This window comes from Limanda limanda, chromosome 8, assembly GCF_963576545.1.
Source record: "Limanda limanda chromosome 8, fLimLim1.1, whole genome shotgun sequence".
Classification (NCBI taxonomy): Eukaryota; Metazoa; Chordata; class Actinopteri; order Pleuronectiformes; family Pleuronectidae; genus Limanda; species Limanda limanda.
In genome coordinates, this window is record NC_083643.1 from 13,224,166 (window position 1) to 13,251,497 (window position 27,332).

The 27,332-nt window shown below is 43.6% G+C and overlaps 2 protein-coding genes across 2 annotated transcripts in view; one reads left to right on the forward strand and one right to left on the reverse strand.

The window, feature by feature from the left end:
- kcp (kielin cysteine rich BMP regulator) overlaps positions 1-14,188 on the forward strand; it is a 19,482-nt gene extending 5,294 nt beyond the window's left edge. The window contains exons 8-46 of the mRNA XM_061077122.1: positions 421-503; positions 579-672; positions 755-834; positions 1,311-1,396; positions 1,522-1,612; positions 1,785-1,884; positions 1,972-2,057; positions 2,188-2,281; positions 2,368-2,517; positions 2,983-3,089; positions 3,170-3,263; positions 3,380-3,553; positions 4,317-4,399; positions 4,494-4,587; positions 4,691-4,873; positions 4,986-5,156; positions 5,281-5,454; positions 5,571-5,653; positions 5,743-5,833; positions 5,914-5,996; positions 6,077-6,250; positions 6,687-6,866; positions 6,986-7,250; positions 7,384-7,466; positions 7,555-7,648; positions 7,720-7,893; positions 7,984-8,066; positions 8,968-9,088; positions 9,177-9,259; positions 9,458-9,557; positions 9,652-9,737; positions 10,112-10,214; positions 10,298-10,440; positions 10,657-10,829; positions 11,807-11,918; positions 11,989-12,090; positions 12,182-12,346; positions 12,424-12,724; positions 13,502-14,188. Coding sequence (XP_060933105.1) covers positions 421-503; positions 579-672; positions 755-834; positions 1,311-1,396; positions 1,522-1,612; positions 1,785-1,884; positions 1,972-2,057; positions 2,188-2,281; positions 2,368-2,517; positions 2,983-3,089; positions 3,170-3,263; positions 3,380-3,553; positions 4,317-4,399; positions 4,494-4,587; positions 4,691-4,873; positions 4,986-5,156; positions 5,281-5,454; positions 5,571-5,653; positions 5,743-5,833; positions 5,914-5,996; positions 6,077-6,250; positions 6,687-6,866; positions 6,986-7,250; positions 7,384-7,466; positions 7,555-7,648; positions 7,720-7,893; positions 7,984-8,066; positions 8,968-9,088; positions 9,177-9,259; positions 9,458-9,557; positions 9,652-9,737; positions 10,112-10,214; positions 10,298-10,440; positions 10,657-10,829; positions 11,807-11,918; positions 11,989-12,090; positions 12,182-12,346; positions 12,424-12,724; positions 13,502-13,722 — 4,964 coding nt within the window. The 3' untranslated portion in view covers positions 13,723-14,188. The remainder of the gene's footprint in view (positions 1-420; positions 504-578; positions 673-754; positions 835-1,310; positions 1,397-1,521; positions 1,613-1,784; positions 1,885-1,971; positions 2,058-2,187; positions 2,282-2,367; positions 2,518-2,982; positions 3,090-3,169; positions 3,264-3,379; positions 3,554-4,316; positions 4,400-4,493; positions 4,588-4,690; positions 4,874-4,985; positions 5,157-5,280; positions 5,455-5,570; positions 5,654-5,742; positions 5,834-5,913; positions 5,997-6,076; positions 6,251-6,686; positions 6,867-6,985; positions 7,251-7,383; positions 7,467-7,554; positions 7,649-7,719; positions 7,894-7,983; positions 8,067-8,967; positions 9,089-9,176; positions 9,260-9,457; positions 9,558-9,651; positions 9,738-10,111; positions 10,215-10,297; positions 10,441-10,656; positions 10,830-11,806; positions 11,919-11,988; positions 12,091-12,181; positions 12,347-12,423; positions 12,725-13,501) is intronic.
- A 7,088-nt stretch (positions 14,189-21,276) lies between these two features.
- Positions 21,277-26,939, reverse strand: dnaja2b (DnaJ heat shock protein family (Hsp40) member A2b). Its single transcript, XM_061075878.1, has 9 exons — positions 26,799-26,939; positions 25,627-25,686; positions 25,043-25,269; positions 24,866-24,946; positions 24,611-24,744; positions 24,322-24,518; positions 23,830-23,974; positions 23,085-23,212; positions 21,277-22,978 (listed from the first exon to the last, which is right to left on the reverse strand). The coding sequence occupies exons 1-9, from the start codon at positions 26,874-26,876 to the stop codon at positions 22,790-22,792; spliced, it is 1,239 nt and encodes a 412-aa protein (XP_060931861.1). The 5' UTR covers positions 26,877-26,939; the 3' UTR covers positions 21,277-22,789.
- Positions 26,940-27,332: the final 393 nt, after the last annotated feature.

A 27,332-nucleotide genomic window follows, 5' to 3' on the forward strand; every position in this document is an offset into this window, starting at 1 on the left:
AAAGTATTGAATGACACAGACACACACACACACACAAAAGACTGTGTCCATCTTCTTCCTGTGCTTAGTTTCTCATGGGAATGAGCAGGTAATCCAATCGTTAATGTTAAGCCAATTCATTTGCCTGAAAAATACTAATAATAATCCTTACAATTTCAATAGGGCCTCACTGTCTGTCAGTGCCTGTCAGTGCTCGGGCCCTAATAATTAAAACACATGCATACAGAAGATAAAGCTAAATGGCTAAAGAGTATGGATTTATATTCATGCAATTAATACAATAAACAGCAGAAAGAAAATGGGTTAAATTCTACAAAGACGGACGTCTTTCTCTTCTATATCTTGTGATGTTAAATTTAATTTGAAGTACTTAAGTTCCACGATGACAGTAAAGTAATCGGATGCAACATTTCTTTGCAGGCTGCATCCATACTGGTGTCCGTTATGATCACAAAGCCAAGTGGAGACCAGAAGAGAGCCCATGTGACGTCTGCCACTGTTTGGTGGGCTGAATACTTATCATCAACTTAGGTTCTCATCTCTTCATATCCAGTGATATTTATCTGTCTTCTCTCCAGGAGGGTCGTGTTCACTGTGAGAAGGAGCAGTGCCGCACACCTTGTAAAAACCCAGCTGCTCCACTGCCAAATACCTGCTGTCCGGTCTGTCAGGGTGGGTTTGATTCATTCACCGGAGCAGTGTGAGTGTGTGATGGACTGCAGAGAAACAGCTTGTGCTCACGTGTGTCTCGTAGGCTGTGGCGCGAATGGTCAAGACTTCCCTAACGGCGCCGCGATTCCTACTGGAGACCGTTGTCAAGAGTGTACCTGTGTGGTACGTCACTGAAGAGAGTGATGATTGAATTTTGCATGTGTACACCATAGACTGTGTAAAGATGGACAACGCAACTCCACTTCCTCCCTTTATCCATTATCCTCTGCCATCTTTCACATTAGGAGATCCCGATACAAATTGATACAAACTCTTGACCGGTAGAGAGTCAAATATGACGTTTAACCCTGTTTTTGTAGCATCTAATTAAAATCGAGTGAATTTGGACATACTTTAGCTTGATCATAACTTCTCATGTGTACTTTGAGTTTTAGTTTGTTCCATGTCCCTTCCACTAACATGGAGGTTGCAGGATTTATGACCTATAGTGCAGCTAGCCATCAGTGGGGTGATCGAGACTTCTTGGGGAGTTGTCACGTCTTCTATCTGTATATGCAGTCTGTGGTGTAAATCAGTTGTGAATAATTTGTTATGGAATACATCTGTGTTTGCTTGTTTTTCTGTTTTTTTTTCACAAGAATGGAAACGTGGCGTGTTCCCCTCTTCCCTGTCCTGCTCTGTCTTGTCGAAACCCTGTACATCGGGCTGGAGACTGTTGCCCACGGTAAAAAACATGCCTCACCTCACCCATGTCGCTTTCAAACCTGCAGCTGTTCCATCTCAAAGTTGAATGTGGGCATGCAAATGAAAGATTTAGAGTTTTTTTGTGTTTGTTTTGAAACTCTGTAGGTGTGAGCAGTGTGAATATGAGTCCAAGGTGTACGTGGACGGACAGACGTTCCCCTCCAGGAGAGACGCCTGCCTCCGCTGCTACTGCTCTGTGAGTTCAGTTTGGCAAAGCTCTGGTGGTTTCACGGTTATGTGAACTTCACGTGACTGGATTTGGCAGGATTTCACGACCCACATGTTGAAAGAAAACCAGTCAAAATCATTTCTACTCATCTACTGCATCGGGTTGAAGCACCTAATCCCATCTTGTCTCCATCTGTCAGGCAGGCGAAGTGTCCTGTGAACGTTTGGATTCATCGTGTCCGACACCGCGCTGCAATCATCCAGCTAAGCACAAGGGAGAGTGTTGTTCCACATGTGATGGTCCGTGTATCCAATTGCATGTCATCTTCCATTTTTGCTTTTACTGCTCAAACTTTAACCTGATCAGGTTGTGTGTTTTTCCTGCAGTCTGTGAGTACGACAGGAGGGTGTATGCTCATGGGGAAGTGTTCACGCCTGCAGGGAGTGGACCGTGTCTACAGTGCAGGTGTAAGGTAAACTCAAAAATAAAGCATCGAAACGTCTAGATTAAATGATTCTACTCTGTATTAAACTAAATTGTGTTTCTACATTTTGCTAACTTTCCCTCATATGTCTGTATTCTCTTATACATGTATCTGTAAGGGTGGCAATGTAATTTGCCATGAAGAGAAGTGTCCTCCTGTCCAGTGTTCCAACCCCATAATAGACCCACAACTCTGCTGTCCGATCTGCAAAGGTAACAATCTGCACACACACACAGACACACACACACGGATTCAATTCTTATGTGAACACATGGCGTCTCATCCTTCCTCGTTGTAGCATGTGTGTTGGAGGGGGTGGAATATGAAGAAGGCTCCAGCTGGCAACTGGAGAGCCGCTGCTCCAGCTGCACCTGTGCCAATGGAGAAACCCGGTGTACACACACCCACTGCCCACCCCGCGAGTGCCTGCATCCCACCAAGACCACTGGTAAGACCTGGACCCCGTCCTGAAGGCGTCCTGAGATCCCATCACTCAGACCATATTTGGAGGTGGTCTGGGCCACATGTGAAGAACCAGACTCAGCTGAAGCTCTCTGACTCAAACCCGCTACAGTATCAACACATGACCGACGCAGAATTATTGATACTATTCTTTAATACTCAATTTTCGTCATAGCACAGCTGCACATTCATTCAGTCCCTCCTGACTCTCTTTTCTCTCTCTCTCTCTCTCTCTCTCTCTCTCTCTCTCTCTCTCTCTCTCTCTCTCTCTCTCTCTCTCTCTCTCTCTCTCTCTCTCTCTCTCTCTCTCTCATTCTCATCTGACATCAAGTGTCACAAGAGACACATTCAGGACGTATTTTAATGCGTCCTGAATTTGTGATCAAATCTCTCAGTGACAAAGCTTTGTCAGTGTGCACCCTCTGTACATGTGTATTTCTCCTTGTCTTAGGCTCCTGCTGTGCAACGTGCGAAAGCTGCACCTATAATCATCGTATCTACAGTGACGGCCAGAAGTTTGCGACCCCCGAGCAGCCCTGCCACATCTGCACCTGTCAGGTTAATGTGTTTCTATTTACGAACCCGCTGCATTACTCTGTTAAACCTCAGACCTGCTGACAGCTTTTCCTTCTCCTCAGCACGGGACTGTGGCGTGTGAGAGGAGACCTTGTCCTCCAGTCAACTGCACCAACTCATACACTCCACCCGGAGAGTGCTGCGCTAAATGTCCAGGTACACAAAGTCGTGACATGATCGTGATTCATGTTGTACGTTGTTCAGTGATTTTATTTCCATCAACTATCCTCAGTCGGCTTAGTCACACTTCTGTGTATTTGCATCTTCTCTAGACTGCTCCTTTGAAAACCGCGTGTTTGTGGATGGACAAGTTTTTCTCAATCCCGTTAGTGTGTGTGAGGAGTGTGAGTGTGTGAGCGGCAGGATCGACTGCCACCAAGCACAATGCCCTCAGCCGCACTGTAATGCGCCTCGACCTGGAACCTGCTGTCAGAACAACTGCAATGGTGAGTAGGGACGGGAATCGGCAGGGACCTCCCGATACGATACTATCATGATACTTAGGTGGCGATACGATATGTATTGCGATTCTGTGGGTATTGCGATTCTGTAAGTATTGCGATTCGATATAACGATATCCTGGGATTTCTTTTTTTTTTTTTTTTTTTAAATACTGGACCATGGAAAAATGTTGAATCATTCCTTCAAATACAACACAGTCAAATTCACTTAGAGCTTTACAAGTTTTATTTCAAATATTAACATTAACTTAATGACTGCCGGGCAGCCAATTGAGAAAATAAATAAAAATGTGCCCTATTATTGTATAGCCCCTGTCAACTGCACACAAACTGACAGATTAAGAAATGTATGCCACTTTTAAACAATAAATAAAAGGTAAATTAAATAGAATGAATAAAAGTTTACTTAAAATATAAACTTTGAAATAAACAAAAAGTAGGCTATTGTTGTTTGCATGTAGGCGATGCAAAGCTAGTGCTTGGGTATGTTTAGATTCTTTTGCAAAAGCAAGAGCTGGTCAACATGCTCTGGGGTGATGTTGCTCCCCCCATATATCCCCCCCGGTATAAACCAATAAATATGCAGCATGGCGATTTAAAATCGCCATGCTGCCTCACAAGAATCGCAATTTGTAACTGAATCTATTTTTCCCCACATCCCTAATGGTGAGGCTGTGTTATTTCATCATCAGGAACACTCAACACATTTCACCAATTAAAATCTCACAGTTTCACAATCTGCCATCAGGCTGCACCCATGCTGGGAAAGAGTATTCCAACGGTCTGGAGTTTCCTCACCCGACTGACACATGCAGGACATGCAGCTGCATCGTAAGAATACTGAGCGTCACATCACGACTTGTCCCCCTGTGTTGGTCAGCTTTTGTCTTTTTGAAGCGGCTATTTATTTTTATCTTTGTTACAGAATGGGAATGTCCAGTGTCTGAAGAAGAGGTGTCCACCACTGCTGTGCTCACACCCGAATGTGATACCAGGAGACTGCTGCCCCCAGTGTCCAGGTAAGGCTGTGCAAGAGAGAACAAAAATCAGGAGGAGTAACAGTGGAGGAAAAAAGCTCATGACTGAACATATCATTCATTATTTTCCCTGATGTCCCCTCAGCTCCTCCATCAGACTGTGTGTTTGAACAACGGACCTACAGACACACCGAGCGGTTTTACCACCCGACTGACAGCTGTCGATCATGTGCCTGCACCGACGGGACTGTTCACTGTCAGCGGAGGCCCTGCCCCTTCACAGCGTGTTCTCACCCCATCACACAAGAGTGCTGCCGGACCTGCGAAGGTATAACCTCACAATTCCTGTCGGGAAACTTGAAGACGAGGCAGTTTTGATTTTTCCTAAGAGACTGCACATTCAATCTGAGCATATTTCCATAATGCACTCCCTCTTGCAGGCTGTTTACATGAGAGTCGAGAGCGAGCCAACGGGGAGACGTGGGATGACGCGTCAGACCCATGTTCTGCGTGTTTGTGCCGTGAGGGATCTGTCCGCTGTGAGAGAAAACGCTGTCCACCCTCCAACTGTAACCACCCAGTCCAGAGACAGTGCTGCATGTCCTGTGACGGTGAGCGTTTGAAACACTTGACTGCAACGTGACTTATGTAAAATAATGCCCCAGCTACTGAAGATAAACTCACTGTTTTTAATTCATCTCAAAAACATGTCGGCCTCTAATCTTCAACTTGCAGGCTGCATGTTTCACGGTAAAGAATATCCCGAGGGCACTGAGTTTCCTGATGACCAAGACCCTTGTAGTGTGTGTTACTGCTACGGAGGGGAGGTGGTCTGCTCCAAGCTGCCCTGCTATGGAGATTGTAGCCACCCATATAAACCCCCCGGACAATGCTGTGCAGAATGTGACCGTACGTAAAGGCAAAGTCAGATACATTCTAGTTGAGGATTCACTTGATTCATGCTTTGTGTCCTCATCATTTCCACGATCACAACATGACTAAATGAATCTGTCTCTTTTGTAAAGGCTGCTTCTATAACAGTGTGGTCCTGATCGATGGGCAGACGATCCCTGACCCAGGGAACCTCTGCTCTGAGTGTACCTGCCAGGTGCCAGCAATACACACACGCACACATTCACAAACACATGTCTGCTGGTTAATCTCTCTAAACAACATGTCTTGCTTCTTCACTTGCAGAGGGGTTCGGTGCGCTGCCTGAAGAAAACGTGTCCAGCATCTCTGTGTCCTCACCCCGGCACCAGCCCATGTGGATGCCCGGTCTGTGATGGTACGTTATCACTGCAGATGTAACAGAGACGCATGCATGTGCAGATTGTGTGAGTAACTAATGCTGTCTTTTGTTTTTAGGTTGTCATTTCCAAGGTGTCTCGTATGTTGACGGTCAGGTTCTGCCCGGAGGAGAGAGAGGCTGTGAGGAATGCACCTGCTCAGTGAGTGAGACCCTTTAACTTTTTGACCTCTGCACCATCACATCTTCTCGTCATCTTGTTTATTTTTCATCCTTCCACAGAGAGGCGAGGTGGTGTGTGTGCAGAGAAGATGCCCAGCTGTGTTATGTCCACACCCAGCTCTGGACGGATGTGCCTGTGGAGTGTGTGATGGATGCAGCTTTAACGGACGGGAGTGTTTTAGCGGAGAACGATTCCAACACCCGACGGACCACTGTCAGCTCTGCTCCTGTCTGGTACATAATATATACTATATTTGTTTTATTACACAATTCTCTTTGTTAATCTGACAGACAATCAGAATTAGACATTATTATGAAACCAATTCAGAGCTGTGGACACAACACGTGTCAAGTGTGTTTTAGAAAAGTGTGTTGTCTAAAAAAATGGACATCTGAGGAGGAAATCTGTGGGCTATAAAATGTTTTTTTATTTTACTTTAATAAGATTTTTTGCATGATCCACTTTTCTGCTTTTGATTGGAATGTCCAGCTTTTTTTGAATTACTTATTATTGTATGACTTCCACTGGAGCAGATAGGAGCACAACAAGGTTTTTCGGTGGAGTTTCCCTTTAAACCCACAAAATCCTGAAAATGGATGGATGAATCTAAATTACCACTCCATTCATTCATTCTCATTTGTATAGTTTAACATATGTCTTTATGTGCAGAACGGAGGTGTGGTGTGTACACGTGCATCTTGTCCAGGCTTTGCCTGCGTGCGTCCAGTGACTCCGCCTGGAGAGTGCTGCCCTGTCTGCACCGGCACATGTCAGCATCAAGGGAGAGAGTATCAGACCGGCTCCACCTTCTCTTCACCCTCTGACCCCTGCTCCTCGTGCTCCTGTCTGGTCAGTCTGACAATTCTGACTGAATGAAAAATAAAAAACAACTGAATGGCGAATGCACATAGTTTGATTTAGCCCATCCTTTCATCCGTTCTCTTTTCCCACCTTCTTCCCCTGAACAGAACGAGGTGGTGAACTGTCAGAGGAGACCTTGTCCAGTCCGGTGCTCTCACCCTGTCCCTTCAGAAACCTGCTGCCCGGTCTGTGACTCCTGCCTCTACAAGGGGGTCGTGCACTCTCACAGTCACACCTTCACGCCCTCCTCGAACCCCTGCCAGCGCTGCACATGTGTCAGAGGCACCGTCACTTGTGTGCCGCTCGTCTGCCCGTCGACACCCTGCGCTCGACCCGTTACCAAACCAGGACAGTGCTGCCCTGAGTGCACAGGTATTTTTTGGAACTGTTTGTATAAATGCTAAAAAACTAACACGACCATCTTGGAACATGCCATTTTTCTTTATTTTCGTACAGTATTTCAGGAAATCTTCTAACTTCGTTCTTTATTTCTGTCTTGTCTCAGTGTGTATGCTGGATGGGAAGGAGTTCAGTGACGGCCAAGCATGGACCCTGAGTTCAAACCGCTGCTCCAGCTGCACCTGCCAGGTCTGACGTCCATTGTGAAGCTCTGTCTTTTCTATCTGTATTTTCACCCTCTCCTGTGTTCAAGTTCTAAAGTGTTTGAGTCCTGCAGGCAGGTGAGGTCCAGTGTTCGTCTCCCCAGTGTCCCAAACTACCATGTATGCATCAGGTGACCGATCCAGGCGCCTGCTGTCCTCGCTGCAGAGGTAAATACGTCACCGCGATTCCACTCACAGCTGGAAATAGTTGTTCCTGTGACTGATTTTCCCTCTCGCAGGCTGTACGTACGGAGGAGAGGAGCATACCGAGGGCAGCAGCTGGTTCGCAGACTCCACTCCCTGTATGACGTGCATGTGTGTGGACGGAGTGACCACCTGCTCTGAAGTACACTGTCTCTCTCCCTGTATCAACTTCATCAGCGTGCCCGGGGAGTGCTGCCCCGTGTGTGCTGGTAAGAAAATAAGGATCTGAAGCTCAACAGCTGCATGTTTCATGTCAGGGTTTTTTCTATTTGATAAACTTACACAATGTTTTTGAACAGACTGTGTATTTGAGGGCAGAGTTTACGGCCCAGGGGACAGTTTTCATCCAGCAGACGACCCCTGTCAGATCTGCACTTGTGAGGTATGATGCATAAACACCTTCTGACTGGAGAACTGGTTCTTATCTTTGACTTCTTGATTCTGTGAAAGTTTGAAGTTTCTTAATTAGATGTGTCATCAGTCAAAATTTCAATTTATGGTCCAATGACGTGACTCAAACATTTGTGAAGCTGTAACCAGACATTGTTTTGCATCTTTATTTAATAAAGGCCACAAAACTAATTTATTATTGAAATATTTTACAGACAAGGACGCAGGCTGCTGTAGACCTATAGACTGTATAGACCCCAATTTGGCAATAATGACTTCTTTATATTGTAATAATGCCATTTTAATTATGCCATTTATACCATATGATAATGAATAATCCATATAAGCTGTAGATCATGTCTCTAGTGTTATTGGTTGTAAAAGATAATGCATTACTGCACTATAAAAGGTAATTTTCAGACTTCATAGTGACCTAATTCCTACTATGTAACCATAAATTATTTTACAACTGCCTTTCTATTATACAACGACTACATGTCGGAAAATTAGGCATTCAGACCATATTTTTCTTGACCTTAACCTTTGACCTTTGACTGATCAGCTCCCAAAGTCAATCCCCTTGAGATACCCTTCCAAGTAATATTCACACCAAGTTTGGTGAAAATCTGTCAATTCATTGTTAAGATATTTTGTACATATTCACAAACAGTAAAAAAACAGTACTCTGCTTCTGGCTTCGCTGGTGTGTATTATTAAATCTGTGAAACTGTAACCAGACATCGTCAATAGATGATTGAAATTGTTACGTGTTGTTTTCTCGTCAAGGATGATGCAGAGGATACACTGCAGTACTTGAAGAAGTTGAAGTAACGGTATAATATTAATATAAAAGCGAATATTAATAGTTGTGACTCAACCTGTTTGTATTCCAGGTGATGCCGGACGGAGAACAACATCTGAGGTGTTTACGAAAGCAGTGTCCCAGTCTGGTTGACTGTCCCAAGAGCAACATCCTGTTCTCTGGTCCAGACTCCTGCTGTCCTGTCTGTGCACGTCAGTACCAGACAGGAATCACATGATATGTTAATAATATTATTCTGCTGTGCACTGGTAATTTTTGTGTTGTGTATATTGTGTTCAGAGCCTCTCAGTAACTGCACCTCTGCACTGATTGGGAATGAGGTGTTGGCCACAGATGACCCCTGTTTTACCTGCCACTGCAAGGTGACACAGCAACGACACTTCTTGTGCAATTAACTGAATATGTCAGGAAAACTATACGGGCATTAACTGATTAATAGTTTTTTACCAACACTAATCTGCAGCTGAAGAACAGAAACAAACCAATCAAGCCTCTACAAGAGTTTTTAATGTGTTTAATATGATTCTATGCCACGCAGTGATTCTATTTCTTTGATTTAGGACCTGACATGGACCTGCCTCCACCAGCTGTGCGTCCCAGTGACTTGTCCTCTGCGTGAACAGTTCATGTCTCCAGACTCCTGCTGCCCTGTGTGTAAAGGTGAGAGGACCAACGATTTCTCCCCATTTCTCTTTTCCTTTTACATTTCTTAGTCTCATTGCCATTAAAACGTCCATAATTGTGTTTCATACAGAATGTGTGATTGAGGGTCAAGGCAGAGTGGCCAATGGCAGCAGCTGGACAGACAGTGATGACAGCTGCGTGATGTGTACCTGTAACGTGAGTCGGATAGAAATACAGACAGCTCTCGAGATTTTTTTAAATGTCCATTTAGGTAAAAGTAAGTGTCAATTTAGGAAAAACAACCTGCAAGAGCCTCATCAAAAGTAGCATTTTGGAGTAAATAGAAAGAAAATATTGATTTGTGTGGGATTTTCTTCAAGGCTGGATTAAACTGTACTTCTTAGAGTCTACATTCAGGACTTGATTCCAATGACCAACCTAGATTGAGCCGAGATTGGTGATAGTTTTTGTATCTATTCTACGGAGCCTATTTATCCTGTAAGCTCGAGATACAAAATATCACGTACTATTCAGACCATCTTCCTCAATCTACCTCTAAAGCTGTGTGTTCTTTCTGTATGTCTCCTCAGTTGGGCTACATTGAATGCAGCATTGAGGAGTGTTTACCTGCAGTTTGTCTGGACGGCCAGAAACCAGTAAAGACTCCAGGGAAATGCTGCCCAGAATGCCCTGGTAACGCTGCCAGCCACTACAGTGACCATCCCTAGCTGTGTGCATAAAGTCTGCTTAACAAGTTCTATACATGTGTGTTGTAGCCTCGGGGGTGTCCTGTTTGCACCAGGGGACAGTGTATCACAGTAATGAGCAGTGGGAGGTGGACGAGTGCACCAGCTGTACGTGTGTGTCTGGAGACGTGCACTGTCATAGCGAACGCTGCCCTCCCCTTACCTGTGCAACAGTTAGTATAAGAACCAAACGCACACACAGTTTTTCATCATTGTTTAAAATGTTATCTCACTCTTTTAACCCTTTAGTCTGTACAGAGATATGTTTCCTTAGATTTTGAATGGACACTGACAACATTTATTGGGCTTCCACTGAGGCTCTTCGGTTAATCATAGTTACTCAGCCAGTGTGTGTGTGTGTCTGCGTGCCTGTGTGTGTTTGCCATCAGGATGAGATGCCAGCAGTTGTCCCAGGTCTGTGCTGTCCTCACTGCCTTCCTCGTCCGGCCACCTGCATCGCCTTCGGTGACCCTCATTATCGCACCTTCGATGGCCGCATGCTGCACTTCCAGGGAGCGTGCACGTACGTCCTGGCCCAGGACTGTGAGGATGGAGACTTCAGGTGAGAGGGTCAGCTCAGTTACACAAGCGAGGGGTGTACGGCAGTAGAGGAACGTAACCGGTGATGAGGTCAGAAGTAGACGTTGGTTTAAAATGCTCCTACAACTTCTCAGTGTCACAAGTGTTAGGCTTTCTCAGTATAAGGACCCAATCGCAGACCAAGATCCAAAAATACTTACATATTTTAAAACAAAGAAAAAAACAAGGATCCAAAAGGGCAAAAATGACGGCAGCAAAAACAGAAAATCCAATTCAATAGTTGGCAAAAACAGAATTCCAAAAAAAACCAAAGAAGATCAAAAATCAGAATGTCAAATATAATACAAGATAACAGACCTCAAAAACTCAGAATCCTGGCATGGCTTCTCACAGGCAAAAACGATACAATCCGACAGGGGACAACAGAAAGACTGGGCTTATATAGCAGGAGGAACAAAGGTAAGACACAGGTGAACTAATGAGGCAAACACTCAGGGTGATGATAGGGAACAGGTGAGGGGGACAAAGAGCGGGAAGCAGCAGAGGGCGGAGTCTCCGGACAATAACAGGAAACACATGGCCTGACAACATAAACACAACAAGCACATGAGAACATAAATAAACAGGGGGAAACACATAGAATAACAAAACACATGCAGGAGGCACAAAGTAAAAAGTCTTAGATCACCGTGATCTTAACAACAAGTCGTTTACAGACATCACCTCGTGTCCGAACTTTGAAGAATGAGGCAGGATATTCTGAGCTCAGACGTGGTCACACAGAAATAAAGTTAGAGGGACATATGTTATCTGGGAGTTCACGAACCGGAAAAACTTTTGTCTTCAAGTCCTCCACCAACATCCTATTTCATGTGGAAAAGTATGAGTCCACAAGAGGAAATAAGAAGCAGTTCCCGCTGACTTTCACTGAAGAAACACGTTTAGTAATTAAAATAGAGAAATAAGTTTTGTGAAACTTAAAGTCTCTTCTTTGTGCAGTGTTCACGTGACCAACGATGATCGTGGACGTAAAGGAGTGTCCTGGACTAAAGAGGTCACTGTGTTTATTGGAGACGTTGCGGTGCAGCTACTTCAGGATTGGGTTGTGAAGGTTTGTGTGTGCAACAACTGCAAATAAGTTTGTGTCTCGCATCCACTCAGTCCGTTTATTTAACTTTCAGGTCAATGATGAAGTTGTGAGTTTGCCTTTCCTCTCAGAACCGTACATCTACGTCGAACGACAAACCAACACCATCTTACTCAACACAAACATCGGCCTGAAGGTACAAACTGTTCTTTTTCATCTTACTTTCGCTCTTTGGATGATAAGTTTTCTGATATATTACGACTTCGTCACACTAACACACCCTGTAGGTGCTGTGGAGTGGCCGTTCACACCTGGAAGTGAGCGTGCCGGGCTCCTATAAGGGTCACACCTGTGGTCTCTGTGGAAACTTCAACAACTACTACCAGGATGACCTCCGAATGCCCAGCGGAAAACTCAGCCTATCGGAGTCTGGCTTTGGCAATAGCTGGAGGGTAAAACCCACACATCGAAGAAAGAGAACGACTGAATGAAAGCTTCAGGTTTATCAAACAACGTTTTTTCATTTTAGGTGACGAACGGTAGCCGCTCCCTCTCAACCTGTCGACCCGGTGAAGATGTTGACCCCTGTAAGGACGCAGGTTACCAGGCCAAGAAGAGCGCTAATGCTCGCTGTAAGGTGTTGAAGTCCGCCGTCTTTAAGCCCTGCCATCGCGTGGTGCCTCCTGAGCCGTGGTACGGAGCCTGCGTGTACGATCTCTGTGCCTGCGGGGCCAACAGTGATGAGTGTCTGTGCGACGCCCTGGAGGCCTACACCAGTCGGTGCAGGGAGGCCGGGGTTGTCCTGAAGTGGAGGAGCCCGTCGTTGTGTGGTGAGAGAAACACGTGGTGGAAGAAAAGCAGCAGAAAACATGTTTCAGCTTCCTACTTTATTGGAGTGGGTGACTGCATGAAAACAAATAATCAGCCAAAGAGCCAAGATTTAAGGTGTTTGTCACACCAGTTTTTAAATTATAATTTAGTGAAAAAAAATTACAATATAAAATCTAAATAAATATAAAGAATATACAAAAATAGAAGCGGGCACAAATCTCACACAAAAAATACTTAAACACACCAAAAGGATTCAAAACAAACTTACAAGAAATATGACATACTGTTCAGAGAAACATAATGTGGCTTTTTAATTTCTAAACTATTATAATAGATTTAGATTTCTATGGTAATCAAAGTTACAAAATATCATTTATTTATGATTTATCTTATCTACTCCTTACAGTATCATCTTATCAAGAAAAATATTTTAAACCCAGTTTTCAGGGCTTTTTCAGGAAAATAAGGTAATTACTGACAAACTAATCTAGTGAATAATATTGCAGAATTACAAAGATAAACCTGTAAGTTTTTACATTGAAATAAAAGTCATAACAGATTTTTTTAATTCTATCTCAAAGAAAGTCCACCTGCTCCTTAAACTGCTGTGTAAAAACAGGGATGCGTTCTTCACAATGCTACTGGCAGGAGATGTATTTACAATCTGCTGACTCCTGCTGAGCCACAGTAAAGGTCACCACGCTCTTTAAACCATAATGGATGCACATTGTCTCCAGTCCCTCTCACTGTTTTATTTCTGTGTCTGTCTCTCACAGCTGTGGGCTGTCCGGTGGAGAGGGGCTTTGTGTTTGACGAGTGTGGCCCTCCGTGTCCCGTCACCTGCTTTAACGTTGACGTACCACTGGGGGTGATAGAGAGCCACTGCTTCAAGCCCTGCGTCCCAGGCTGCCAGTGTCCTGCCGGTCTGGTTCTGCACAACAACCACTGCATACAGCCTGAGAAGTGCCCCAAGATCATTCACGGCAAACACACATGATGCTTGAACTGCTACAGACACTAACTTGTATACACACACACAAACACGCACACACAAACACACTCGCAATGCCATGCTATGGTAATCTGCAATCTACTCACGGACTGCATCAGCCTTTGGTCACTGAAGTTTGAAATTGAACACAACCTGTGGATTCTACACTTTGGCTTGAGTGTATAACTGAATCCTTGATGTTTATAGTAACATTTTTATATATATGAATCTGTAGCACTGAATATTTATATAACACAGCAGTTTGTTTTATTAATTTCAAATGTCACATGTTATTTTTTATTATTCCTGTTTCACACATTAATGAAATATGAGATTATTTAACATTTTTATTTACAGTCCAAAGAGCATTTGTTTACTGTTCAGGTTAATTTTAGCCTTTGTGATATTGACTGTTTATACAATAAACCACATGACCTCAGGTATTCCTTTATTTTCCATCTCAATTCTACAAATAAACAAAGGTTTCTCCAATGGTTCTGGTCGTTCATTTTATATTTATTTTATTTATATATTTTTCAATTCTAAGACAGAAATAAGATCGACAGTTTCTCATTCATTTCTTAGTAGGTTACCTGCAATGAAATGTGTAAAATTATAGTAAAAAAAAAATTGTAAAATTATGTTACAATATTATTATCTTTAATTATAAAAATATCTAATTAATAAGAGGGTTTTAGTGAGTACAGCAGATGGGATGGACACATACAAATGTGAAATAGATCTAAAGTTGAGCCTTTATGAAGAGTAAAGGTTTCATTAATGTTGTAGTTCTTTTAAAAGTTCTTTCTTAAAGTTTTAGACAGAACTCTTTCTCTACCATAGACAATACGCTGAGGTATTTTATCCTGTTAAATTTTATTTTATGTCTTAATCTGCTTTTTATATAGTCTCAAATGTTTACATGTTTCATTATAAATGCTTTTATGTGACACACTTTATTACTTACCAATAACATTCATTTTCATTATTGTTATTGTTTGTATCAGTTACTTTGTCCCGTCCAGGAGCTACTGTCAGAGGAAATTACAGACTTGGTGAAATTGATGTTAACATTTTATGGGCTGGGATCTGTCGGCTGACTTTTTCACAGAGGTGTATTATGTCACATGATCGCGTGTCACATTTCACCCCCTTCCGTCTCCCTCTGACAGATAACACTGTAACTTTTGTTGCTTGGTAACCTGATCCAGCTGTTGTCCAGAGGGCCGCTGTAACCATAGTAACTGCCTGTATAATTGGCCAGGCCTGCGGAGGTGAAAACATGGAACAGGTAAGATCTTCTGATTATTTAGGTTTTCCATGTGTGTGTGTGTATGTGAACTACAATAATGTCCTTGTATTGTCCTCTCAGGATTGCGTTGCCGGTGTGTACCAGTGTCTGGGTTTGTCTGTCGGATCCGAGTTTTCCTCAGAAGACGTGAGCGTCCTCTACGGAAAAGTGTTTCATGTTCCCTCCGACCCTGATGAAGCCCATACGGCTCTGAAGAAGGTAAGAAGACGTCCCGATCACACCAGCTACCTCCTTCAGTTATCATTGTTTCTCACTCTGTGTCGGTGTCAGATTGCAGGAGGGGACATCAGCTGGTCCTGTGTTGGTGAAAACGTTTTCGATGTTCTTGTAGAAATGGAAAGGGAGAGGGAGAAGAAGGAAAAGGTCAAATTCAAACTTCTTTTTCTATATCTTATAATACCAGAGAAACACTGTATGTAAAATTGAATGTTTTCCAACCCTGACTGAGGATTTTTATCTTCAGCTGTACTGGGACCTCCAGCTGATAAATGGCGGACATGTCAACACTCTCTATGAGATGGACACGTTGCTTCAAAGCACAAACACAAATACTCTGAAAAAGGCCAGCAGCTCAGCTACAGTATCTTTACACTCATGCACAACAGTCAGTTCACAGGTATGTGTTTTGCAGTTGGGCAGTGTTTTCCTGCATGGAGGCCGAGGCTCTGTTCTTCATTATTTGATTACTTCTGTTGTTCTCTCCCAAAGACAGAGAGACTAGTGGGGAACAAGGAGCTGTGTGGGAGTGGGAGAGGAGTGAAGAGGCTGAGGAAAGCAGCCAGGCAGTGCTGGATCAGGTGAGCATGTTTTTGTTTAAGGTGAAAAGTTGCTGATTTCATCACCATAGGAACTTTACTTGATTTCCTATTGGTAATACTAGAATATAACACAGTCAAGAGGGAAATACACCACGACATTATTTTTCCTTGTTAAGGTATGTTTGGTTACTTTCCTGATTGAGGTTGTAAAAGAAAATTGCCTGTGAATGGTCTGTACAGATAATAAAGTTGAATATATATGTGTGAGCTTTTTCTTAATTATGTCTGTCTACTTAATCACTATCAGTTTGTATTAGTATGTGAAACATTTTCATAACCCCTGGCGTTGTATATTTGATTAATTGTTATGTTATTTCATGTGGCCCTATTTTGTAAAAAAAAGAAAAGAAACTAGGTACCTAGCTCCGAGTCATACCGGACCATGTGAGGATGTGTGCTATGATTATGATGTTGATGTGTGTTTGGGTTTGTTTGGTTAGATTGGCGTCAGAGGGTTTGTACAGCTTGCTGCCCTCTCCCTGGCAAGCCCAAAGCCTGAAGGTCAAAGGTCAGGCCTGGGGCTGGGTCTCCCCGTCAGATGTCCTCCTCCTGGTGGACGAGAAGTATGACGTTATGAGCCACCTGCTTTATTCAGAAATGCTTCAGGAGCATCAAGGTAAGGAACAATGATTAGCGCAGAACAGTTACACTTTAAGCACAACTTAGAAGTAGTTTTCTCCTTTTCTTGTTATACTTGTTGTTGTTGATTCCTCAGCTCCGAGCGTCTGGAAAACCTTGCTGCCATGTCAACGACGCTCAGAAGAGGAGGGGCTGGAGGACATAGCAGAGGAGGCTTTGGAGTCAGGTGACATGCTCCGTCTGGCTGAGCTGCCGGGAACATTCAGGATGTACAGGTAACACACATGCATCAAGACTGCCAGTGTAGATTTAAGATTTAAAAGAAAAAGTCCTTTTCACAACCTGCAATATATGGAATCTCTATTAGATATAAAATAAAAAATGCAAAAGGATTATTTATTGTTTTCATTTTAACCCAACATTTGTATAAAAACAGATGTTTGCACAATCAGCATCAAACAGCAGCAGTATGGTTACACAGCTTTTCCTGCAGGGCCTGTCTGGGTGCATCCTTTAACTCCAGGGAGCTTTGCTGGTCTGCTGCTTCGTTCCTGTGTGAGTTACACTCGTCCCGTCAACAAGAAAAGGACAAGGTGGCAGACCTGGCAGAGAGGTAATCTTAATCTTAATCTTAAATCAATCCTCATAAATAAAACGATGTCACATAAATACACTCCACGTTCTCTGAAATCTATACTCTCATTTCACATTCTTGCTCTTAGCATTCAGGTATAAGCTAATGTACGGTCTGGTTCTTATCGGCCCGGATTTGTTCCTCTTTCTCCTCGCAGGCTGGACGGGGAGAGTCTGAAACTGTTGTGTCTCTACATCCGAATGGCAACTCTCAGAGCTCAGAGAGAGAAACTGTCCTACAGAGCTCTTCTGGCAGCGAAGCAGTCCTGGGACACTTGGTATGTCAACAAACACTGAGTGAAAACAACTGAAAATGGGCTTCAAGTCACTTCCATCGAGTGTGGCCCTGACTCCCTTTGAACACTCAGTTTCAGCTAAACCCTGTCTGACCCTGGTGTCTCTGTTCAGGCCCCATGTTCCCAGTCCCTGCCGAGCGGAGCAGGCTGCTCTGTGGCTACGTGAGGAAGAGGAAGCAGAAAATGAAGACTTGATTTCAGCATCACCGCAGCAGGTGCTGTAGCTCATTGTGCTGTATTGGTCCTTTTTTTTGTAATGCTGAAAAGGTTAAAAAAAAGCAGACACTACACCACAGCAGGATTACAAACTCTGGCCCTCTCCCAGCAGGCCGCGCTGCAGTTGCTGGTGATGACTCAGGAGCAGGACAGGAAGCAGCTGGTCAAGCTGGTGCAAGGGGTTTCCCCGAAGGATGTGCAAGGTCCAGGTTGCACAGATTTTCAGGAAGACGGTAAATCAGTGTCCCACCTCTTGAGTCGTAATGTTGATGTTCCGACTTTGGTGTGCATTCATTTGCTTTGTCAGAATGTTGGAAAAAACTTGGACACTGTACACAAAATGTGTGTATTTGATCTGACATACATGTTAGTAATATTATGTACTGTCTAAAATTCTGGTGTTAGGTGCTTGTGGGAGATGGACATGCAGTTTCATTTCATTTATCTGTTTATTTGACAGGGACGTAATCAATCGACTGTAAATGAGCCAGAGTATGCAACAGTCTAATTTTCATCTGTTGTCCCCGGCCAGGTTTTTAAATGGCAACCTTAAATTTTAATGAAATGACACACACAAGCAATATATAGAGACTAATATTCAGAAAGGTACAATGCATAACAATAAGTAATAAAACAACATATTAGACAAAGCACAGCAAGTATAGATCAACAAAAACAAACTGCAGGCAGCAAAAGTCAAAAGTTTAACATTTGACAAGCTCACATTAATAGCTCTGATTTGCAGCTGATTGTAAAATTGTGTTGATTGGTTTATAAGTGATGATGTCAGCAGCTCATGTGCCAAAATGTCTGCAGACCTCACAAGTTGTTGTTCAAACTTGAGATGGTGCTCACATGAATTCAGGAGCACATTTTTCTGATTATTCTGACTCCAGATCTGAATGCACAATCAGGATCAGTTTTTTCTTAATTTTCTCCTGGATTTTTCCTGGAATTGTTTTTCCATTTTGTCCCAGCCCCCCTAATTCATGTTTCATTTCCTATGCAGGTAGTAATACAACAGTTTTAAGGAGTGGCTGTATTAAAATGCTAAGGCAAATCCACACAAGCATGCAGATGTACAATGAGACTCAACCTCTCCTTGAGCAAGCTACCTCTGAGCCTCAGCTGCAGCCCCAGCCTCAAACACAGGCTCACATGTGCAGTAAGGCAGGAGTGTGCTCTCCACACCAGCTGGAGGAGAGTTCCCTGCTCCTCCTAACTCGACTGCTGGAGCTCCACGACCTCCAAGCTTCTGCATTTCTGCATCTGTTAATGAACAAGGTGAGTGAACCAAAGCATCAAATCCAAAAAGAATCCACAATTATGCATGTCCTTTTTATGTGTAAAAACTCCCATGTGTGTCTGTTAGAGCGCACAAAATCTCCAGGTTCTGCGAGATGAGTATGAATCTAGACTTCGGATGCAGAGCAGCACCAACCTGCTCCAGTTCCTCACCTCAGACGCCCCCTCTATCCTCGTCTCTAAGAGCTGCAACGAGCAAAAGACTGCAGAGTGCAGCAGCTCTGGAGCAGTCGAGACCAGGTACCTGAGTCCTGAGTCGGCTGAAGTTTCGGCAGCTGTTTTTGTCAGATGGGCGGACAATGAACTGAATGGAATCCAAGCTGCTGATGTGACTAACACACAGGATGCCTGCACAGGTACCTCAAACACAGCCAAACATATGTAATCGTACTCTCACAGCTTCAAAAACAATCTCCTTTGAATTCCCCCAGACTGTGGAGCGGTCGTGGAGGAGATGCCCTACTTGGAGATAGTGTGTGTCTCAGATCCGACAAGTACAACTCATCTCGCTGCAGAAGGAGGATGCCAGGAGGAAGAAGGAGGCAATGCAACAAAAAGCCCCCAGTCTTATGAGAAACAGGGCTCTTTGATTACGCACGCTTGGAGCAAACCACCAGAGGAGGATGAGGTTGACGGTGAAGCAGCGGCTGCAGGTGGAGGTGCAGAAATGAGCCAGGACAGTGAGAGGATCCAAGTCCTACCGAGTGATGTGAGCAGGACTGCTGCATACACACAGTGTGAGGAATCTTCTCGAGAAAAGTCCGATGAGGAGCTGAAGCCCACTTCGTTCCAGTCTGGATCCACAGAGTCTGCAGCGGAGCAGTGCAGCACAGACAAACAGGTGCTCTGCATGTTTATAAGACCATTAAACACTCTCTATAACTATATCAAGCATCTGATCTTATTCCCTGATTATTTTCTTGTCAGCTGACCCTGGAGGAGAGGACAGTGGTGGACAAACAACACAAGGGAGAGGATGCATTTAACCTGCAAACACATGCTTTAATAGCAGAAACCCTGCAGCATGTGCAACCACATCTCTTCACTGAGCTTGAGTCGCACTCTGATGACCTGTGCTCTGGACTGACCGATGAGACAGCTGAGGCTGACAGAGATGGGGTTGGTGTTGAGGTACATGCCAATGCAACAGAGTCAGAGCTGTGGGACCCAATAGAGCCAGACCCCACTCCCACAGAGGATCCGACCCATAACTCACAGGTGATGGTTGGTCTTGTATTATATTGTCTTGTAGATCTTATTGTTAGCATCTCATGAACTAGAACGACTAGCAGTAGAGCGCAAAAAATGTCTTACAATGTTAAAGAAAGTCCTGGAAAATCCTGAATCCAACCCCTGATCTGGATCTGTACCAAAAATGTAAAAGGTTCTTCTTTGACTTATACCACATCCTTTCTGGGGAATCTGTTTGGTTGTTTTTGTTTTATCTTTCTTACAAACATACAACCAGATTACAGTGGAAACCTAACCTCTACAGTTTTTCCTGTTTTTAAAGTTTGACTGTGGCCTCGCAGAGAGGAATGCAAGGAGAGAACGAGTGAGAGAGCCAGTCTCAGAACTGGAGAGAGAGAAGACAATTCGCAACCTTGTGGACATGCAGAGGAAGGTGGAGCAGAGGCAGCAGAGAGACAGAGAGAGACAGATGCTCAGGGTGAGAGAGATATGGACAGACAGAAAGAATATTCACATCATTATGAATGAGAAACAAATGATGTGATGCGTCACTGACAGTGTTTGTCCTCCAGGTTCAAGAGCGTCTTTCCATCATCCAGAACAGAAAGGCAGAGGAGGACCTGCTGGGCCTGAAACACACCGACAGACTAAGGCACCTCACACAAGATCTACCACAGGTAAAGATTCTGAGGGAGTCTGTCTGCATCATTTACTTTTGTTAAGTTCTGTATCATCACCAGTTTTATTGTTTTAGGAGGATAAGAACCAGCAGAAAACAGTTGTCAGAGAGCGTCTGGAGCAGCTGAGACGAGAGCGCTCTTACGTCCTGCAGTCCAAACGAGAAAGGCAAGTGACACTCCACTCCTATCGGTTAAGATCGAAAACACCATACTAATTTGCTGTATCCCCCCCCTTTTTTTTTTTGAATCCTTCAGAAATACTGCAGGATTCAAGGAACTCCTGGCTCCAGTTGCCCTCCACAGTAAAGAAACAGAGGATGGAGCAGACTGAGATACAACAGCTGTTTTAATTCAGGTGTTCTTATAAAAAATATTTTTAGTTGATTCCATTTTCTCCATAGCTGTGGAAAAATACCACAACAGATTGATGGTTCACTATTGATTTAAAATGTTTGAAACCACTTTGTTGTTCTGATATTCTTCTGAAAAATTTGAGAAGGCACATTGAAATATGACAGATCTCCACTAACTTGTATCGACTGTTTATTATAGTTTAATTATCTTCGACAAACATAAGCATCAACAGTAACGTCATTAATCAGTGACCCCCCTTTAGTTGTGTACATATGAATCCCATGTGGCCTAAATTACATACACGATGGGCCGCAGAGGTGAATTTGTAGAGTCTACAGAGGTTCCGTCCACTCTTTTTCACATGAACTTAATATTTATATATTGGCCGTAAATCATTTGTGTAAGAAATCCTCTTGGGATGACAGGAAGGACACTGCTGTAGACTCTGAATGCACCTATGGACTGTGGCTGTATTTATTTACAGGTATGGAGGGGGTTGGGGATAAAATGTCAAAGGACATAGGTGTGGCTGACAACTCTACGATGCAGGGAAATGTATAGTAAAGAGGGGGTTTGGTGCGGTCCCGGTGGTGTTCCTGTCTGAGAGGAGGATCTCAGTCCTGGTGAGCAGAAGGGAAAAAAAGAGACATGTCTACGAGAGAGAGAGACTCTCAGCAAATCAACATTCAGTTTTTTCCTCGTATTTGACCCTATATATTGTCCACTCACACTGCAGTCCAACAAAACGCAGAAGGATCTATCACACTAATAAACCTGAACATTCAACAGCAGCTCCCACACAATGAGTCACTGCATTACACACATACAAATTACACAAGTGTGTCTGCAACTCAAATGAAGAGTACAGTTAGCTTCAAGCTCTGTGGTCTCGAACACATGAACATTCAAACCAACAAAGAGAAAAAAAGAAATCTTAATTTCCGAACTAAGAAAACATGGCGCCTGGCTTACAGGTGCAACCCTCAAGGCTTTAATATTGTAGCGATGTGATGGCTGGGGACTGAGCAGAACCAGCAAGCCTCTTTTTTTTCTAAATATGAGAGTTCATGTCGGGGGATGAGGTGGTGAAACGTGCGGCTCTCAGCTGGGCTGTGAAGAGGACACTCTTTAGGGGCTGTAATCAGTTCGGCTCTTATGACAGCAGGACACTTTGATAGCGGGGACACACTGAAATTTACACAGGTGTAGTGTCAAATTTCTCTGTTGTGTCCGAACCTTGGATCTACGTGTGCAAGACCTTCGGCGAGAAGCAGCATGCGCTTGAGTGAGACTAAACTACACCATATACAAGATAGTCAACATTATTTGCATTTTATACACTAGACGGGTGTTTCCCTCAGTGAAAGGGAAAAGCCTGGGATGAAAACAGGGAGGCATTGAGCAGTCAATGAACCTTCTTGCAGAGGTTTTGATGAGCACTACTGTCCATACACACAGAAATGGTCATCACACGTCCAGCATCTCTCTGACTTATGGGCACCATGGAACTGAGGAGGGTTGGTATGCGTATATATGTATGTGTGTTTATCTCTTTTTCATGGGAATCATGAAAGGAGAGAAATGTGCATGTATGCGCATCAAGCCTTGAACAGTGTTAGCAACGAGACTTGAGGGATGGTCATGTATCTATGCTTTTATGTATGTGCATGTCTTTATGGATGAGTCTTTCTATTGGTGTGCGCACTGCACCCCTGGGCCATGATGGCCCCCTTCCTCATCTGAGCTATCGTTGTAGGCCTCTCTCCTGGCTCCACTTCCGGACCCTTGACTCTTGTCAAAATCTGTCAGGTCAACTTCCTCCGCATCAGCTGCGATGACTGGATTCTCAGCACGAGCAGGCAGCAAGCACTCCAGTTCCTGAAAGATATTTATTGAATTAAAAAAAAAAACATGATACCGTAATCTCCCAGGATTACTTGAGTGTAAATTGTGCAAATAGCGATATTTAATGATTGGCTCTCACATTCAGTTTTTCAGGGCTGATCCAGTTGTTTTCAGGGAACTGGACATCAAACTTGATGTAAAGGTCTCCTTTCTCAAAAGGATTTCTGTACTGAGGCATTCCCTCGCCCTTCACCATTCGAATACAGCCTGCCAGACACAAGGGTTAAAAAAGGTATGAAAACACAATTACAATCTCATAATGAAGTGTGAGACCGTGGCTCCTGTATGTACTGTGACCTGAGATGTAAATTTTATCATTTAAACTGTCAAACAAAAACTAAGCTTGATTTAAGAACACCGCTGTGCTTTTGAATGATATTTAAATACAATTATACAATAATACTTTTCATTACCTACTAGGCAAAAAAACTAGCATTTCACTTTCAGTTTAAACTCTAAAATATTGAAAATAAAATATACACTGTTTGTCATATTACTACTTTCGAGGAGATTATAGATTTTGTAAACTATAAGATGATCAGTAGCTGCACAATGGCTGGCAGAGGAATTTCTCACTGTGCTTAATGCTGCAACTAACAGCTCAACTGTTATTCCATATTTAAGGGGATCAGCCTGCAAACACGTTTTTTTTTAAATACTTTTAATCTGTTGGTCCAGAAATAAATGTTGGCACCAACTCCTAAATTGCAGCATTTAGCAGTAAAAGCAATATTCTCCCTATTTTCACTTAAATGGTCCCTGGAAATAAAGAAATGCGTAACAAAAGAGATAAAATCCAATAAAGTTGAATGAAGATGGTTTACCGGGCTCGATGACCTTGCCAGGTGGGTATTTAACAAGCAGCTGACGTCCGTCCAGGTGTGCGACCGTCATCTGGAAGCCACACAGAGCCTCAACCAAGCCGATGCGTTGGACCATGTGAAGGTCACTGCCATCACGGCGGAATTCCTGATATACATTGGATTTGAACAAAGTTATGTCTAAGGTTCATTAAACATGTGCTAGTAAAAAGGTTTCCCACAAACAATGATCAAATATGCCTTTACAATAATCAGAAACTTATGTATGGAATAATAATAATTTCCTGAATCTTTGTGGAACATTGTAATGCTCAACGTGTATGAGCAATTATGCAGCAAATAATTAGTAAAGCTTTTTTTAATGGTTTTGGGGTTTGATGAATCTCAACTAATAAACTGTTCAAACTTAATAAATACTCCCAGTCAACCCCCGTAGGTGGAATATTCAAATTACAAATTATTCTCTTTTTCAACGAGTGTACACAGGTAAGCTACCTCATGATCCTTCTCTTGCAGCACCAGGACTATATCTCCTGGTTCAACGCCTGGTGCTTGGTCAGCTTCCCCAGTGAACGTGATCTTCTGTCCGTGCCTCATGCCTTTGTCCACATGCACCTCCAAAAGCTTCGTCTCCTTAGACACCTTATGACCCTCACACTTTCTGCAGCGGTCCTTCTCATTTATCACCTCACCTGAAGAAAACAAAGATTGGAGAATTCAAAGTGCTGTTTAGCTCATGACTATACATCACCGCTCCAATATGTGGGTGTAGTGAATATATTACCTTCTCCATTGCAGTCTGTGCAGACTGACTGCATCTGTTGGACCATCCCAGGGGCCAGTTGTCTGAGCATGATTCTCATGCCTCGTCCTCGACATGCCACACACTTCTGCACTGCTCCTGCCTTACCCCCCTGACTACAAGGCAAACATGAATGTGCAGTGTTATTAGCAGGAAGATATGCCAAATCACCATCAGTCCGGACTATATATCAATATGCTCTATTTAATGACACCAAAACTTTAAAAGCTGACTCACCCATTACAGGCACCACAGAGCACGTTCTTGCTAAGCTGCAGTTTGGTGGTTTTGCCATTGTAGAGGTCTTCAAGAGAAACTCTGTGAGACAAAAGAAAAAATTAGATTTGGACAATAGTATATTGTATTTGAAGCAGCCACTGAATCCCACAAACAGCAGCAAAGCAAAAAACTTACTTCAGAGGGTGTACCATGTCTTCTCCTCTCCTCTTGCCTCCGTTGCGTCCTCTGCCCTGCCCCCCCATGAACCCGAAAAGTCCTCCTCCAAAAATGTGAGAGAAGATATCATCCATGCCAGGCCCTCCGCCTCCTCCATCTCGTAGCCCTTGTTCTCCACAGCGGTCATAAAGCTCCTTCTTTTCTGGGTTTGTCAGTACTTCATATGCAAAGCTGATCTCTTTGAACTGCAAAACATGTGCATGAAACAAAAGCCAGTCAGCACAACACAGCAATGAGGGCCATGAGGGTTTGTTTTTGAGCAGCACATCTTATTAAGTTAAAAGGGAATTTAAAAGACAGACTACTCCTGTGTCACGTTTGCAACATCTAAGGAACAGAGCAGTACAAATAAAGAAACTGTTGCACTCTTCTCTAGGGAAAATCCATTTCATGTACTGTGCACTCATTGTGTTAATCCTCAGAGTTGGGCTGTGTGATTATGATTCTAATGTGGCATTATTTCTCTGGCCCAATTGTTGACAAATTGAGCTCCTGCTGCGAACAATGACATCAATACAATAACATGCTCTGGTGCATCATACCTTGTCTCCAGCATCAGGGTTCTTGTCCGGATGGTACTCTTTGGCCAATTTGCGGTAGGACTGCAATATACACAAAAATAGGAAATGTGAACAATGTCTTCCAGAACTCAAATCACTAAGTCAATGAACTGTCCTGATGAGGAGGCCTGGACGTGCTGTCAGAAACATCAGGCCACTGTCAAGAGCATCTCTGCTTCTGACACCTCGGCCCCTCAAGTGTTGCTGGAGACGCCAACAAAGCTCCGCTCGAAATTCCGCATATTCGGAGTTTCCTTGCTTTACCCGCAGTTATGTTAAATTTAACGAGTATCTATGATGATACTCTGGTAAATCAGTTTTCGACTAGCAATTCGGCATTGAGAAAGATTTTGAAGTGGAGAACATCGTCGCTAGTTAACCCAGCACGATGAATTTGAATAGCCGTGGCGATCAACGCAGCGATCTCCAGATAATGTACAGAATTATTCGGTTTTTATCAAATGACGTAAAAACGTGATGGTTTGACGTGAGATAAAAATGAAAATGAAGCTCTGAAGCTGACGCAGTGTTTGTGGATTACGAACAATTCGTGACGACCTGGTGTTTGTGTGAACTTTGTGGCGAACGCAGCGACGTGCGTGATGCTAACTACAGTAGCTACATTCACGCTAGCTAGCAAATTCAACCATAGCCCCTTTTCCTCTGGCTACATTTCACACCACGTTTAGCTTCCCCAAATGTTGCACCGACGCGTTGGTTTACTTCACTGGCGCAGGAATCGAGGTGAAATGCTAAGCTAACGCGTATTGCTTCCGATTTGGTGAGGGCTATTTGCTGGGATGCATCATCTGATAGCCGGGAAGCTATCAGACTCGTGGTTAGCCGGGTATTTAGATTGTAGGGCTAATAAACTACATCTTCCGAATTCACTCGTGTAGAAACAATGATAATGACGAACACCGATGGTGAATTAACCATCGTCAATGTGTAGCGTTAATGTTTTCAGTAAAAAAAATAACATCGAGCCACTAAGTATTTAGCCGATATTTAGCTTAGCTTCCCCGGCTAGGTTAGCAAACTAGCAGCGTCGATTAGCTTGTTTTTAGGCCACATTTCGCTGGTGACCTCTCTTCCTCCTTTATTCTGCTCTCAACCCAGCAGATCCCCCCCTTCTCATTTCAGACGCCTCGTACCTTCTTGAGCTCATTCTCGGAGGCAGATGGTGAAACTCCGAGGATGTCGTACAGCTTGGTGTCCACGACGTTGGCCATGATGCTAACCGGCGACCACAGAAAGAGCCTATGCGGAGCTTCAGCTGAGCGACGAGCAGACTCCACCGGCTGGGCAGGAAGGGAATGCTCAGATCGTGGCAGCGGTATCTCGAGGAGGCACTTCCGGCAGCTGCCTTAAAATAGTGGCAGCTGCCTTTGTTGCCTTTCATACCACTCTGTTTATAGCAGCTACCTCCTGTTTGGCAACTGCCTTTGTTGTCGTTGATGTGTAAAGGTAGGTAAGAGATCATAGACAGTGTGACACAGGAGCCAAAATCATGGAGATATTCACTATCTTATGTTTCAGCTTACTGATACTGGGCCAGGGTGGAACCAGGACACCAGAGGATACAGGAGCTGGGTCCGAACTCATGGGTAAGTTTGGCAGGCTGTCGTGTTGGCAGGACTTCAACCAACTATTCATTGCACAATATCTAATAATACGTCAATTTAAAA

What these genes read in the sequence shown, in the direction of transcription:
- dnaja2b (XM_061075878.1), bottom strand. Translation starts at nt 26,876, where the DNA reads ATGGCCAACGTCGTGGACACCAAGCTGTACGACATCCTCGGAGTTTCA. An exon ending in ACCCTGATGCTGGAGACAAG is followed by an intron (nt 25,270 to 25,626) that starts GTATGATGCACC and finishes CATGTTTTGCAG; the next exon opens with TTCAAAGAGATCAGCTTTGC. An exon ending in CACAGACTGCAATGGAGAAG is followed by an intron (nt 24,519 to 24,610) that starts GTAATATATTCA and finishes TGTTTTCTTCAG; the next exon opens with GTGAGGTGATAAATGAGAAG.